At 42.0% G+C, this 16,628-nt stretch overlaps 1 protein-coding gene across 6 annotated transcripts in view; it reads right to left on the bottom strand.

Moving 5' to 3' along the window:
- Positions 1-16,628, bottom strand: part of GRIA1 (glutamate ionotropic receptor AMPA type subunit 1) — a 279,509-nt gene that overhangs the window by 100,492 nt on the left and 162,389 nt on the right. For all 6 annotated transcript variants that reach the window (XM_039836660.1, XM_039836661.1, XM_039836664.1 and 3 more), the window contains exons 6-7: positions 5,453-5,614; positions 3,322-3,489 (exon numbers count right to left, since the gene is read on the bottom strand). In XM_039836660.1, coding sequence (XP_039692594.1) covers positions 3,322-3,489; positions 5,453-5,614 — 330 coding nt within the window. The remainder of the gene's footprint in view (positions 1-3,321; positions 3,490-5,452; positions 5,615-16,628) is intronic.

Genomic DNA, 16,628 nt, shown 5'->3' with positions numbered 1-16,628 from the left:
CATATCCTCAAAGGGCCTATGGCCCCCAAATACTAACCCCGATTTGGGGTGCTGAGTTTTCTCTGCTAGCCAGAAGCTGACACATGGGCACCCTGATGCTTTCTCCTTCTTGGAGCGCTAAAGGCTTCCAGGATGTGAGCTCATTAACATTCTGAAAGGCTCCCTGGATGTCAGGCAGGGGTCAGGCAGGCATCTGATTATCTCCACTCTGCTGCTGGGGAAATTATAGCGGGTGGGGGTGCATGGACATTACCCAAGGCCATGTGCTGTGGCTGGCTGGGCCACAGCTCTTGTGTCTCCCCTGGGCTGGCGCTTCCAGGCTTCAGAGCCAAATAGTTATGTGTACAGAGCGAGGTAGCAAGCAGATGTGTTTTGCAGTCCCAGCATCACCGCTAAGTTGCTGTATAATTTTGGGAAGTTTTTTAACATCTCTGAAGCTCAGTTTCTCCATTTATAGAGCACAATTAATAAAATTGGCTACCTCGCAGCATTATATTGAGGATTCAATGAGCTCAAACATGGAAAGTATGTTTAGAGCCTTATACATAGTAAGGCTGTAATACATCATAACTGGTATTACCATTATTTTTAGAATTTGAATCCCCAGTCCTCCAGGTAGGTGGTGCTGGGCCTCAAGACCTAACTCACAGATATCCCAGCCCTAAGACAAGCTAAAGCACAGGTACCTTCCCAATGTGTGACCCAAAGGCCAGTGGTCAAGGCAGCAGAGATCCCGACCCTGGGTTCTAAGGGCTGAATGTCATTAGGATTTACCCAGCCCACTGTGGGTAAATCCTAATGACACTGTTCCCTAGTGGTGTGGCTATTTCAAGGGATGGGTCTAGAAGACTAAAAGCACAGACAGTGGCCATGGCTGTATGTGGAAGGTCTCAGAGGTCGATGTGTACAAGCAAAGGCCCCTGGGGCCATCAAACAGGCCTGGGGCAGGAGGACAAGCCCTGGATGGGGGTCTGGTTCAGCCCCTGCTGCTAAGCTGCTGTGTGACCCTGGATAAGTCACTGCCCACTCTGGACTGGCTATAAAGTAAGGAAAAATGGGAGTCGTTAATCTCTAAAACCTTGTTCAGCAATAAGTTCTTGTGATTCTAGATGCGTAACAAAGATTCTGAAAAGGCATCAGTTTGAACAGCTGACCTTAGAGTCAGAATGCTGGGTTTTGTTTTTGTTTTAGTTTCTGTAATTAGTTCCCTCATCCCCACCCCACAAAAGAGACTGAAGGGATATTCTTGAGGGTAGGTCTTGCCTTCTCTTAAATGTCCCCAGTACTTGGCCTATGCCAGGGCATGCTCTCGAGGAGCAGCTGATTGGCTGCTGGAGTGGCAGGCACATGTGTCTTGACTTTAAGACAATGTAAAAAAGGTCATTATTCTTTTGACTAAGATCACTAGCTCCCTGAAAACCCCACTGAAGGCAGAAGCAGAAGAATAAGTATATATTACAACCAGAGGGACCTGCGTTATACCATAAGGAAAAAACAAAAACAAAAACAAAAAACAGATCCTGAGAATTCTCAGAGCCGGTTGAGATGCAGGAGTCTTCTCTCCTACCTCCTCGCTGTCATGAATAAGGAAAGGGAAGTCTGTGGGAGAACCGAATGGGTATTTCAAGGTCACCCAGAGAGCCAGGGACCCAGCTGGATTTTTGAACTCAGCTCTCCTGCCTCCTGGTCAGAGCCTTTCCCTCCACCCGTGTTGACTCCCAGACTTCTTGACTGTCCTGGTGGCGTCAGAACATCCATCCAGGGACATCATTAAGATGGGAGAGGCAAGGGAGTTGAAAGGGTTGCGAAGCTGAGGGCAAGTGCCTGCGACCTTCTGAAACCAGTCTCACATTGCAAATAGAATCTGTCTCGACTGTGGAGTCTGGAAGAGCATTTAAAATAAGCCAGCAAGCAGGCGCTGCACCTTTGGCAACCGCTTGAAAGCTGCCTGGTGTCTGCTATTGCTGCGAAGTGATTCAGGGCCGTTCTGCATGGAGCCGGGGGGAGGGTGGAAAGGGATGCTGGGGGACCCCTTAGCATGTTCCTCCTGTAGTCACAGGGTTGCTGCTTAGCTTCATTCCAAAGGACAGAGCTACATGTTCTCCGCGTAAAGGCGCCTCATCTGGGCGGAGGAACATCGGGTTATGTTCCTTTCTCGTCTCTTTCTCCAGGCTGTGAAAATTGCTAGGGCTGTGCACGTGTGGTTGGAAAACAAATGGGAATAGTTGTACATTTTGCTCTACATTTCTATCTCATTCAGAAATGTTCCTCTCCTCCCCCAGGAGCCCAAATTCACCATCTGTTGAATGTAATCTTGAAAGTAGAGCTGGTCTTATCCAGGCAACTCTACCGGAAGGGGAGGGCAGGTCCTGAGGGCATTTGCACCAAAATCCCTTGGGGTTGCTGGCTTGCCACTGTGCTTGATATTTCGACATTCCTCTATAGGAAGCATGCCTGCTTTGCCCAGTCCCCTTTGGAAATACAATCTCTGAATCAGGAGGCGTCAGAGGCATCAGATGGTGCTGTCTGTCTGCAGTTTCAGAATCACACCCTGGTCTGGAGGTGCTTCTAGAGACTTCTAGAGATTAAAAGAGACTTCTAGGAGCTGTGAGAGTGATAAAGCCGACAGCACATCCCCAGAATCTTCTAAACCAGGGATCTTAGATACACAGCCCACGTGTATCATTTTCTCATCCTGCTTCTACAGCAGACATATTACTAATTGGTTATTTATACCCTTCTCTGTTGAATCTGGATTCAGCCTCAGAATTCTTTGCATAGCCAATTGATTGGAGTGGGCATGACCATTTTCTGTCCCTGCTCTTTAACTGTTCTTAAGTGCAGACAAAATTGATGATCGTAATGCTGGAGCAAGAAAATAGGATCACAAGTAAAGACACATTTTCAGGCCCCCCTCATGACACGTTCACAGAGAGCAAAGGTAGTGAAGACATCCTGAAACCCAGGCCAAGAGGAGAGAGTTCCTGGGAGACTCGTAAAATGGTTCGGCTTCATCCCTGTGTATTTTAAGTCTCCTTTTGAAATATAGAATCACTGATTTCTCTTTTTCTGCATATTCCCTAAGTAGAAAATACAGCTTTTACACTAACAGCTGTTCCATTCTATTGTTTTTTGTTGTTGTTGTTGTTTTCGATTTCAACATGAGCTTCCATGTATGCCAAGAGCCACAAACACAGTGCAGTGACCATCTAAACTTCAGGCATACTCTGCCTTTTCTTTTAAGTAGCTACATTCCACATAAAACAGATGCTGAACTCCCCTATGAGGGTCCCATAAGAGCGGCATCATTGCCGTCCTCACCTGCTGCAGAGCTCTCTGGATGTCGATCCCCTGGCCCCAGGGGACAGCTGGGTTGGCCAGGCAGTCCCCAGCATTCCCCCGGCGGGATATATCGATTCTCTGCCTCCGCAGGCTCTGGAACGCCTCAGCCATCACCTTCACCCCATCGTAGGTGAGCGCAGAGGTGTACTGGTAGGAGGAATGGAGACGATTAAGTGTCAGAGGGAGCTGACAGGGAGACAGGTGGGAGCTGTATCCGGGAATGTGCTTTCTGGTGGTGAAAATGCCTGCAGTGAGCCAGGTGTAGAGAGTGGGGGGTAGTGCTGAACCAGGAAGTGCCTGCCCCTTAGATGGGGTTCGGTGCTACACCTTGCTAGCCAATATTGCCCCCTCAAATTGTGAATTCAGTATTGCTGGTTGTGTCTTTGGAAGAGAAGCCAGAGTTCTAGATTTTTGTGTCCAATTTTGCAATTTTAAAATTTTGGCTTAATTGGAAAAAATAAAAAGAATGCATAGATTAAATTCAACACATCTGTATCCAGTCCATGAAAAAAATAGTTGATTTTCTCTGTGTCATAGTCACCAATTGAGAACTAAGAGGAACTGTTTACCATCCCTTGTGACAGTAAAAGAAAAAAATAATTCAAGAAGGGTAAGCACTTAATTATTTCCACATGTGGCTCACTCAGGCAGCAGGTTTACATGCAAAGATTCCCCTGTGCTCATTCATGATAACTCTCAATTTTTCCCCCTCTTGCCTATAAGGGGGCCAAAATGTTGATGAAACAAAACCAGGATAACAGTCTAAGGCAATATTTCCTGGCTTTAGAACTCACATCTCTAGTCTTCATTAATTTGTCCCCAGTGCCTCACATGTTCTCTGGTACATTCGAAGTTCACAAGAGAGAGTTATAGAATGAATATATACATACTTTTCTAGTTTTTAACTTTGATTCTTTCACATTTGAAAAGTATGTATATTACATTTGGTTATTTTCGTAATCTGTTCCAATCCTTTGAAAATTGGGTGGGGTATTTATATATTAATTGATTAACTGCTATGTGGTTTGTTCATGGCTTCGAAGCCCATTTGTGGTTTTGTTTGCTTAAACTCATATTGCAAGAAGTCTTCATTTTGAATTGCTAAGTCAGTTTGAGGAAAAGTGGAATGAGACACATCTCAGTTAAATGGCCTGCCATTCACAGAAAGAAATTGACCTAGTGACAAGAGTAAGTCACAAAGGATTCACTGTTTGGCCAAGATAAACAAATTTGGCCTTCTCAACGCAGTGTTCCACACAGCCACTGCCAAGCTATTGGATTTAACATGGGAAAGAAAAATTACCTGCTATCCTTATTCTAAACCATTATCAGATAGCAAACAAAGTAGAATTTGGCTGCAGGATTTAGAGCTGCATTGCTAGGACGTGAGCAGCAGATAGTCTGCATGGTAATTGGGAGTTGACTCTCTGAGGTAGAGAAGTGCTTGATATCACTTAGGTTTCCCTGATTTTTAGCTGGATGCATGGCTGACCAGAATAAGGGCTAGCTCACTGCACAACTCAAGGAGGCTCAATCCACAAAGTAATGAATGCAGACGGCATCCTCCCAGAGCTGTGCAAGATGGGGGCCCTGGCCAGAATAGAGATATCAGTTTTTCAGCTTCCCCTGTAGCTAGCTGGGGCTAGGTTTCTAAGATGTGTCCAGTAGCATGTGAGTGGAATATCTGTGTGTGACTTCCGAAAAGGGTTCTTAAAGGAAGCCGTCACACTTTTTGTTTTCCCTCCCGGCTGGGTAGAATTCTGAGGTGATGATTCTAGCTTCAGCAGCCCTTTTCAACTATAAGGTAGCTTCCATATGCTGAGGCTAGCAGAACAAGAAGGTAGAAGAAGCCTTTGATGATTGGGGAGCCATTATACGAGGCCTGGATTGCTGGCTTCTGAATTTTGTTTATATGAGAGAAAAACAAAATGTCTATCTTGTTAAAACCATCGTCATCCCGGATTGTCCGATCATTGCACCCTCAATCTTTATGGATATAGTTCCCTAGCTCCTTCCTCTTAGGAAACTCAGCCTTATCGAAAATCTGACACTGTGCAGAAATCTGGAGTAGGCAACAGGATCAGTCTGCTGCCTGTGCCCATCCCCACACCTTAGGTCTCTTCCAGTCCACTCGGGTGTGGTCTCGAGCATCACTGTTCTTCCACTGCTGCATGATCTTGGCTGGGATGGTATCTGTGTAGTTCACCAACTGGAAACCTGTCACATTTGCTCCACTTTCCTTGAATTTGTTTAAATCAATGTCCATGAAACCCTGTGTAGGGAAGAAGAGAAAGAACTCAGAACATGCTGCCTGGATAAATCCATTTAACCTTGTTACCAAATCACAGGATTTTCCCATCCTGTTCCACAAGGAAGAACCGACTTAATGGAGAGACAGTCGTGTCTCCCTTCTTCCTGAACTTGGTTACCATTTAGTTCGTGCACAAAGTTAGCTCAGTGGTTAAGAGTGTTTGCCTAGGAGCCAGCCATGCCTGAGCTGAAATATTGGCTCTGCTGCTCACAGCCATTAGTGATACTACCTTGGACTAAGTTACTTGGTAGTTTCCTGTCTGAATAATAGGGATTAGAAGGTTGGGGAGAAAACGCGACGCAATGACGCATGTCAAGTGCATGGTGCACACTGAGTGATTGACAAGTGATGGCCAGGATTATTATGACACCACAAATTTGGAACAGAACAGAAAACATAAGAAAGGAGTCGAGGTCTCCTCTGTGACCTCCACCCTTCGCCCTTTTGAGAGGAAAGGACTCTGAAGTCCATCAGGGCCAAGCTCCTGTGGGCTGTTCAGGGTCCCCAGAACATCTGTGGAAGAGGCTGAATTCTGATCACCCCTCCGCCTATGCTCTTTCCTGTACCACAGACTAGATCTCTACTCAATGAAGCTTGATCAATTGTAACATCCACAAAGGATTCTTTATTGAGAACGAAACTTTCCTCCCCATTTGGTAAAGTTCATTCAAACTCAGGAAGCCTTCAACTTTAAAAGGAAATCTCGTATTTGTATAATATATTCCATAATGTACAGTAATTTCATATCTATGGCCCATTTTACTTTATGACTTTATAAGGTAGACATTATATGTCTGACAAATAAAGAAATAGACAGAATGGGAAAATTGATTTGTACGAAGTCATTCAATGAGTTAGCAGCAGAAAGGGGACCAGAACTAAGGTCTTCTGAAGCTCTTTGCTCACTCACTCACTCACTCACTCACCATTTAACAAATATTTTTGAGAGCCAATAATGCATTATTCTAATACTGAATGAAACAAGTTCCTTCTCTTACATTCTAGTGGGAAAGACAGACAGTAAACTAATAAAGAAGTAAATATATAGCATAGTATATACAGTATAGTCCAGTATAGTATACTATGCAGTAGCAGTAAGTTCTGTAAAGAAAAATAAAGTGGGGGAGGAGGGGGGGAGGAGAGCGATGCCATACTTGGGCAGGCATGACCACGAGGAGCCTCCCTGAGGAGGTGGTGTTAGAACAGGGACCTGAGTGAACAGAAACCTTGTGAGTGAGCTGTGTGGAAGTCTGGGGAAGGACATTCTGAGTGAAGGCTCAGAGGTGGGAGGATGCTTGGCATGTTCCAGAAATAGTAAGGAGGATGGTGTCGCTGTAACAAAGTGAGCGAAAGGAAGAGAGAGTGTGAAATGTGGTCAGAGTGGCCGCCCAAGCCTGGCTCACATACAGCCTTGTGATAACTTCAGTTTCTTTTTAGATATTGAGGGCTCACTGCAGGAATCTGAGCTGGGTTTGTAAAGTTAGTGCCCTTCGGGCTTCATGGCTTGGGGAGCTGCCAAATCCCAGTGAGAGAAATGGGAGAATGAGCAAGGGAAGCAGTTGGGTGGATTGAGGGTGAGGGGGAGACCTGGACTGGCAACAAAGAGCCCAAAGTGCTAGGTCCAGCTCTGCCCGGGGATCTTATGGGACTATCCAAGTCTCTTAATTTCTTATTGACTTGATTTAGTATCCTTATCGAAAAGAGCTAGTCATAAATGACTTCATGGCTCAAAGACACTCCCCCCACCCTTTGCCTTCAAAGTTCTGTGATTCTTTATTATTTGTGTTTCATAAATAAACTAAGCTCAGTCAGAACCCTTGTCCTAACTACTCATTCTGCCTGGAGGCACGCCTTCCCTGGCTGGCTCCGTTCCAGGATCTCGGCTGAAATGCCATCTCTTCAGAGAGATCTTTCCTGACCCCTTATCCGAAGATCCAATTCTTGCCCTGTGGTAGATGCTGTTGGTGCCCTGCTCATTTCTATTCCCCTTTACACCCCGATGTTCCACTTTATAGACAACCTATCTATTACTTCACTCATGTGCGGGAAAGCCAGATGTGTCAGGGAGTTAGTACACCCAGAGCAGCTCTCAACCAATAATGGTTGGGGAGTTAGCAGATAAGTACTCCAGAATCCTCTCCCCTGGGTGGAATAACCCTGAGGTGTGTTCTGTACCATGTCTAGAGGTTCCCTAAGGGATTGCGCTCCTGTAGTCCTCAGGGGTAAGTGTCTTGATTAGGCACCTTTACGGGCTGTCCCTTCCCTACCTCACTTCCCTGATTCCCTGCTGTTGTTTAGGAGGACACCCAGAGAAACCACTTGTACTTAAGTCTTTGGCTTAAGACCTGCTTCTGGGATAACCCTATCAAGTCACAACCCGGTCAAGTCAGTTCCTTGTTGCTGCCCTGTTAGAGTTTCTTCAGAGCATTTATCATCTTTCGAGATTATCTCCTTTACTCACTTGTTCCCTTGTCTTCTCTCCTCCCATTGGATTGTCAACTCCATGAGGGTAACAACCTTTTCTGTTTTGTTCACAAATGTGTCCCAGAACCTGGCACCTAGAGCAATGCCTGGCACAGAGTAGATGTTCGATATGTATTTGAGTGAGTGGATAGAAGCCAGAGACTTTGCTCAAACAGGAATGCTAGTTAGCCTAGGGAAATATGATCTGCAGGCAGCAAATGCCAGTGGATGATTTTCATTGGTTGAAAAGAGAAGCTCAGCTTGGAAACATCTTTTGAGATTAACTTTTCCTATAGCCACAGTTTACCGACTTTCACAGAGGTCTACTAATTTGCACAGTGGTTCTAGCAAGCTGTTAGAACAGATGAAGTCAGAATTAGATACTTATGCCCAATAGGCATTCGAAGACGTTATACTGCCTAAGAGCACAGCCATCTACCACTGATTAAAAGCTAATGCGAAGTTGAGAGATTTCCCATAATTATTAGAGATTTTAAAAAGAACATCTTGTTCATAAAATAACTATTGAGAGAATGAAATGGAAATTATCTCCCTCAGTCAAGTTCTCTCATTTGAAAATCTGTAACAAGCTCCTGGGCATTTTGTACTGACTGCCCCAATCTTGAACATAAAATGGAGGCCAAAGGAAATGACAGAGTTTATTCAAACATAAATGCCACTTGACTCTGTCACCAGAATTTCTGACTACAAGGTTGCTGGAGCCAAAGCTTGCTTACATCTAATCAAACTGATGGGACCCTCTTACTGAACTCTTCCGCTTCCCTAGAAGAAATGGACAAAGAATGATAAAACAAGCTCACATTTGTGATGTTATTAGGTGAAAGACACAAAATTAGAGAATACCGTGGGGTCAACGCATGTTCATTTAACAGCTGAAAGTGTCCCTTTTATGTAAGGGTTCATGCCGGAATGGTAATCTCGAATCTCTACGATGTCTTTAAGTCACTAAGAAATGAGTGACTTATAGTTACGAACCTTGATTTCCCCATAATGCAAGAAAATGGACTCTTCCAATATAGAAAAGTGTTATTGACTATGAAGGAGAAATAAAGGTGTTAACTATTTGCCCTCCAATAGAAAAGTCAACTCATTCACTCTGTTCTCCTGAGCATGCTCATTAAAAAAGGCTTAATTAAATCATTTTCTTTTTTTCTTTGCCATTTTTATTTAAAAAAAAAAAGCCTTAGGGGGTAATATTTGTTAATTAGTACACTTTTCTTTATCTGCTTTATTATGCTATTAATTATATAATATTGGATTGTATAAGAATGCAACATTGCAAATTATATTCTATTAAAGGTTTAAACTGTGCGGTTTGATCATCACTACTCTCTTTGAGCAATTTTGCCTATTTTATAACATACCCACAAATACTGAGTCCAGTGCTCTGTACACTGTGACTGTTGAATAAAAATCAGATTAACCCACGAGATGCTCCTTTTCACGTTATTCAGTATGAGAACTCAGGTCTCTTAAATCCAGACTCCACTACCCCTGCAGCACTGTACCAGATACTGCTGTTCACAAAGTGACTTCTGTTTCTCATCTAAAATGGGGCTTTGTGATGAGTGAGCTCTTGGAGCTGTTTGGTCACTATGCTTCTGTCTGCTTCTTCGGCATCTCTGTGGCATTTCACACGGTCCCAAGTGTGACTGATGAATGGGTGACATGAGAAGAATGCTCTGCCTCCCATTTTCATTCCCATGCAAATAAACTGGCTGGTGAACTGCAGGCTCTCAGGATAGAGGTCCTTAACAGAGGGATATATCAGAATACCTTAGGGAGCTTTTGAAAAATAGCCATCATGAGGGTTGTCATTCAGTAGCCTGGAAGGGAGACTGGACATCTGTATTTTTACAAAGCTCTAATGTTGATGAATCAAAAATCAGGGTTTAATATATTGAAATTATGAAGACAGTCATTAGAAGAATTCCAAATAATAGCATAACTAACAAACATTAAGAACAAGATGTGGGGAGTAGTCTGAGATGATTCATCATCTTTCTAATGGGGAGTCACAGATGTAAGTAAAGTTAACAAAGCAAGAAAAAGAGACATAGATATGTAGAAGTGTGGAGGGAACCACCAGAATCACGAAACAAGGAGAAGTTTTAAAATAGTTATTCCTAAGAAGCATGAGATTGAAGAGAGCGGGCATTTACTTTTTATTTTATACTCTCTGTAATATTTTTTATTTTTTACCATGTGAATTTATTTTCTTTTTAGTACTATTAAAAAGAATAAAAATAGATCCTCCGATGATTCTGATGTACTTTGCCGGTCAGAAATCATCTGTTAGTTCCCAGAAAGTGGGAGACGGAGTGGCAGCAGCAGAACAGGGAAGAGAAGTAGTTGCATTTGTTGAATCTTTGTTACAGTCTGTTAAGAAAGCCCTGCTTACTTTGTTATCTCTTGGCCTGGACTTAACACTGGTGCTGTTAAATGCTCTATTGAAACACAGGTCCAGAAGCATTGCTCATAAGAATAACAATAATGTAGTTCTAAATTGAACACTATGTAACTTTATTAACCAATGTCACCTCAATAAATTTATTAAAAAATGACAATAATGGCAAAAATGCCACTTCATATGCATTATATAACTTCATCTAAACAACCTTTTGTGAATTATGAAGTTACTGTCATTGAAAAATGAAAAATGAAATAATCAGTCAGCAGTCACCTCTAGATTTATTTTAAGCACTACTCAAGCCCGTATTCTGAGCCACGCATTCTGTTAAATGCTTTATATACATAATCCTATTTAATTTCCCTAAATAAACCTGAGAGGTGAACATACACAGTAGGCACAGGAAGCTTATTTGCATAAATGAGTGAGTGAGTATTCATTTCAATTTCATGTTGAGGACTTATAGTTCAGAGATTTTTGGAAAGTCTCCTGAGATCACAAAGCAAGCAAGGATTCAAACCGTGGTCCAATTATAAAACCCGTCTTCTTCACCAATGTGTTACACTACATTGCCAGTGGAGGAACATATAAACTTAGCTTTAGGATGGTGTGTGCAAGTCGCCCCAGACAAAGTGGGATACAGAACCTCTGACAGTGTGGCTAATACAGTTAAGAACCCAGAACAAATGTCTCATCCTGCTAGAGAGGAGCCTTTCTGTCCAGCTTTCTGTCTTAAAGGAACATTTGGGGGAGAGCACACTAGGTTTCTCTCCTTGACACCAACCTCATTAGGTTAGTAACATGTTTTCTAAGTCTCTATGTATCCGAAGTCTGTTAGTGCACATCTACCCCACGTCTATACCAGGGATCAGCAGATTGTTTTCATAACGGGCCAGGTTGTGAATATTTTAAACTCTGATTTCTGTTGTAACTATTCAATTTGGCCATTATAGCATGAAAGCAGCCATAACCAATAGTAAATGAATGAGCATGGCTATATCCCAATAAATCTACTTATGGATATTGAAATTTGAATTTTACATAATTTCACATGGCATAAAATAGCATTCTTCTCATTTTTTCCTCAATAATTTAAGCACATAAAAATCATTTTTAGCTTATGAGCCAAACAAAATCAGGTGGTAATTGGTTTTATCTCATGGGCCACAGTTTATAATGCCTGAAGCAAAGATGTTGGAGTTTAGATCAAACCCCTCATTGTACATATAGAGAAACTGAGGTCTAGATTGGAGACTTGTGGCTTAAGGTTGTAGGGCTGGCTAGGGGATTCCCAAGGATTAGAGTCCGTTTCCCTCATATACTTACTGTAGGAGGTAATACCCTGCTGACCAGCCATTTGAATAGAATGACTGGTAGTAAAAGTGCTCCATTAAGTAAACTAGTTAATATACTCATTCCATGTATCATATGTCAATTATAATTTTCAAAGGAATAGAATGAATAGGCATTTCAAATAATCATGATATCCTAAAGAGATGTTTAACAGTATAACTACATTAGACATGCTTTCATCTTGCTGTGAAGATTTGGAAAATGTTTTAAGGATCATGACCAGGCTCTGGGCTATCATTATGACTATTAATTATCACATGCACCTGGAAACAAAAGCACTAATTATGTGTGCTTACTGGTTACTTAACCTCTCTGAGGCTCAGTTCTCAAAATGCAGATATAATAAATAGCACCTACAGCATAGAATTGCTGTAAGATTTAAAAGCATACATTTAAGCTCTTAAGAACTGTGTCTGGCACATAGTAATTGCTTAATGAATGCTAGCAATTATTATTATCATTACATTCTCCATCTTCATTATCACTGGGCCAGAAGAGGTTAGGTGTTAGAACTGCTTCAAAACCAGGCACTGGGTCAGGCAAGGCGCCTGAGAGAACAGGAGGCTGGTGTACAGGAGTGCAGCTTTCAAAGAATGAAAAGTTTTATTATCAAAGCCAGATTTCCTTTTTCTCTGCGATTTTTCAAGGGGTCACATTCAAGCTGTTCAACTATCATCATCCTGCTTGTTTGGACACTGTACTTGTCAGGAGGAAAAGGAGCATCCAGCATTGTTAAGAGAAAGAGACCAGGAAGAAGGTTCATTTAACAAGCCCTGGGACCCTGGAAAGAGCACTCTTCCATCTCATCTCCTTGAGATCTAGAAGAGGTAAGATTAGAACAGCTCAAGGAACTTGCCCTTTATACTCTGAGAGGCACAAGTCGAACATGCCAAGTTTCAGATCAATTGTCAGATCAATTTTTATAGGACAGCTCCATAGAGAGGATAGGTATAGGGAAGTGGTTTGAAAGATCTTATTATATTAGAAATGCTTGATTTCTAATTAAGGGGTGATCAACCTAAGAAATAATAGAAAAAAAAAACTAAGAGCCAAGTGAAGGGTATAATTGAATCTCAGAAGGTCTGTCATGGGGAAGAGGTGAAAAGTTTGTTCTCAGAGGCTCTGGAAGGCAGGCCAGAACCAATGAAGGGACAGAGGTATTGGGAGGCAGATTTTGCTAAAATAATAATAATAATAATCGTAACTATATGCCTAACATATATCAAACCTCTACTATGTAGTAGGTACTATGCTAAGTACTTTCATTTTATTATCTCATTTAATCCGCATAACAATCTTATGAAGTGGATACTTATATCATTCTCATTTTGCCAGTTAGAAAACTGAGGCTTAAATGAATGGAGTTGCTTCTGCCCAATATAACAAAGCTTGTGGGGGCAGAGATCTAGTCACAGCAAGTAACAAGACTCTGTGCTTGTTTTCTAATCACTGTACATCCTGCCTCCTGACCACTAGTCCGGTCAGTCTGATTTGTTTATCTCCTGTCCTGCAACGAAGCACTTGGAATGGCAGAGTTTTTAGACTAGGAAGGAATCAGCAGGTGTCCAGGAGACGGGGACATTTGTCCTCAGTGTCTTGAATGTGTGCTCTTTATTTTTCTCTCACTGATTACTGCAGTGGTCTATCTTATCTGTCCTAGAAGACTGTGAGCTCCTAGAGAGCAGGAACCTTGGTCCCCCAGTGTCCACAACACAGTACCTGGAGCAGGCTGATGGCTTAATTCATGCTGCAGAATGAAAGAATAGACAACAATTGTCTTTGCTCACCCTTTTCATGATTTTCTTATAAGCTTCCATCCTGTTACCTCTCAAGCTCTCAGCTTTTGTCTTGTGGACTAAAGTCTTTTCATTGATGTTTTTGTGTAGTATATTTGAACTGGGTCATCAATAACAAGTGTCAGAAAAACAGTTTTAAGGGCAACTGCACAAGTTCTGTCCTGTCTTTGAACCTCATGAGCTGTTTGCCGTTAGGCAATGGTCTAATCCTCTCCAGGCATTAGTTTATTGATCTGCAAAATGAGGGCACAGGCTGGATCAGAGATCATTCAAACTGTGATCTAGGTTGGCTGGATCAGAGATCATTCAAACTGTGATCTGGGTTGCAGGCATTTAGAGGTTACCATCTTGGGTTGGGGGAAGGCGGAAAGTCAGATCCGAGATCCCCACCATCCCTCTTCCACCAAAGCAGCTCTGCTTTTTATCTGTTCTAAATACTGAGGTTCTCCCCAAGATTCCATTTGAAAAGGAGCTTTAAACGAAAAAGTTCGGAAACTTCTGAGCCAGATGATTTCTTTCTTAAGAGCTCTTTCAGCTTTGATCTACAATCCTGTGATCGCACAGGTGTGTGCACATGAATATGAATATATATGAATTCATGGAATATTCCTGGGCTGAGGACTTAATTGTATCCTCAAATAACCATGTGTCTGTATAGGGGTCTTCACATTTTCCTATTTTAGTCTCTTTAATCAACTGAACCTTTAATGTGTCCTCACCCTCTATAACTCCTGGTAACACACAGGCTGATCTGGTTCCCACCAAGTCAATAAGACATTGTAACTGTGGTTACAACAGCTAAACCATCGTCTGTATTGGAAAGAAAACACTAGTGTTAACTTATCGAAATATACTTGAAATCAGGGAGGCAGGTTGTGTATTTGTGAACACACACGTGCTGACAAAGCATTGTAAAAGTCAGGTTTCAAAAACCAATTTCTCTCAGTCCAGGGATTTAGAATAAAATGCTGGCACTTGTGGCAGAAGGTTCAAGGACTCCAGACTAGGCTGTCAATACATGAGTGCAGAACACTACCTGGCCTGGAATTTTTGGTCTTCCAGGGCTTTCCTTCGCATTAGCTCTACCCCAACTGACTGCAGTCAGAAGTGACATCTGCCTAGGGCCACTTCAGAGCAAGAGCCAAAGGTCAATTTAAAGTTCAGCCTAGTGTGGGATGAGCCCTTATGGCTGAAGTTCCTGGCAGACTTGAGACCAACAATAGCTTCCTTTTACATGATGAAAACTTTCTTAGCAGGAAAGAATATACCAAGCCCATTTTGGGGATGAAATGCCATCTTAAGCATTTATAGGCCTTGATATGTACTAAGCACCCATTGAATGCTTGGTGAAAAATTAATAAAAGTTCAAACATATGATAAATCTGGAACCTACTGTGAATGGGGAAAGGAATAATCTTGTTCATCATTCATTCATTTGCTCATTCACTCATTCATTTGTGAGTGCTCAGTAGTGCCAAGCACATACTAGACAAAAAGATGCAGCAGAGAAAAAGACAGGTGTAGTCCTTGCTTTTGAGTTATTTTAGGTTTAGTGAGAAAGGCCAATTTTACCCAAGTCATTATAGAGCAAGATAAGAAGACCAAATCATGTTCTATGTCATAAGGCTATTGTGAGGATTAATTATATTAATATACATCAAATTCTTAGAACGGTGCCTGACACATCGTAAGTGCTCACTAGAACTCCATGTCTCATGGGCTCCATGGTTTTCCCATTATGTTATTTGCTTTTCTGTCTTAGAAAGAGGGACAAGTAAGGAAATGTGGACCAAACCTTTTTAGTTACACATTACCCGGACTATCAGCCAAAATTGGTGCTAAGAGGTGTGTCCTTCCTACTTTTAAGCTGGTAGTAGCAAGGGCTTCTGTGCTCTGGAAGAAGACTGTAGCCACTGTCTTGCATATCTGAAATGCTCCACTGACCCAGCATGGAAACAGCTATTCCAAATTAGCCAAGGTGCACACAGTTGGCAAGAGCAAAGGATGCAAATACCAAGCGCTTGAGATTAAAGGAGGAGCCTCCTCCTTATAAAGGGAGCCAGCCAGAGTGGTTTGAGATTTTTGTTTGATACCTCTGGACTGCAGAGAGAGGCAGAAAAACTAGAACCAGAAAATGCACATGCGGAAAGTTCCTTTTGATGATTTATTCCTTTTGAGAACTTTTTATCAAATATTGAACAATTGAGACCCTCAAAAAAACAATTTTTTTTTTGAGAACTTTTTATCAAATATTGAACAATTGAGACCCTCAAAAAAACAATTTTTTTTTTTTTGGCAAATTATACTGAGTCAGTGGCAAAATTAGGACGAGACCCTAGGCTTCTCTTGCACTCACTCTTCTAAAACCTGACATAATTAACTCATTTTATCTTTATCTTGTGAAGCATATTAACATTCCCACCTACAGATGAGGAAATGGAGGTACAGAGAGGTAAAGTGACTTGGCCAAGGTCACATGGATGGTAAGTAGCTGAGTCAGAATTAGAACCCTGGGAGTTTCAGGGAGAAAGGAGTTTATTTCTCAGTTTTGCTCAGTTGTAATACCAAACCTAAGATCTGCAAAGGTTTTTCCAATTTGGGCAGAATGAGCCTCATCTTTAGAATTAGAGAAGTTTGAATTCAAATTCTAGCTTTAGCTATAAGACCTTGGAAAAGTTTCTTTGACAACTTGAACCTCCTTTTTCTCATTCATACAATGGGAACATAATCTCACTTTTCTTGGAAAGACTTTACAGAAACTCTTATGGGTCTCTAGAGTGGATTATCCTATAACATGGTGTATAGTACAAAGAATAACATAGACGTGGCCTTCCCTGATGAAATGCTTGGACCACTTAAAAATTGAGCATCCTTTGAGATCCGGGATTTAGCTTTTTCACCCACTTGCTTCCTCTTTCCTTCCAGAGGCTCT

The sequence above is a fragment of the Pteropus medius genome, unplaced genomic scaffold (genome assembly GCF_902729225.1).
Source record: "Pteropus medius unplaced genomic scaffold, Ma_sr-lr_union100, whole genome shotgun sequence".
Taxonomy (NCBI): domain Eukaryota; kingdom Metazoa; phylum Chordata; class Mammalia; order Chiroptera; family Pteropodidae; genus Pteropus; species Pteropus medius.
This window is presented reverse-complemented; position numbering and strand designations above follow the sequence as displayed.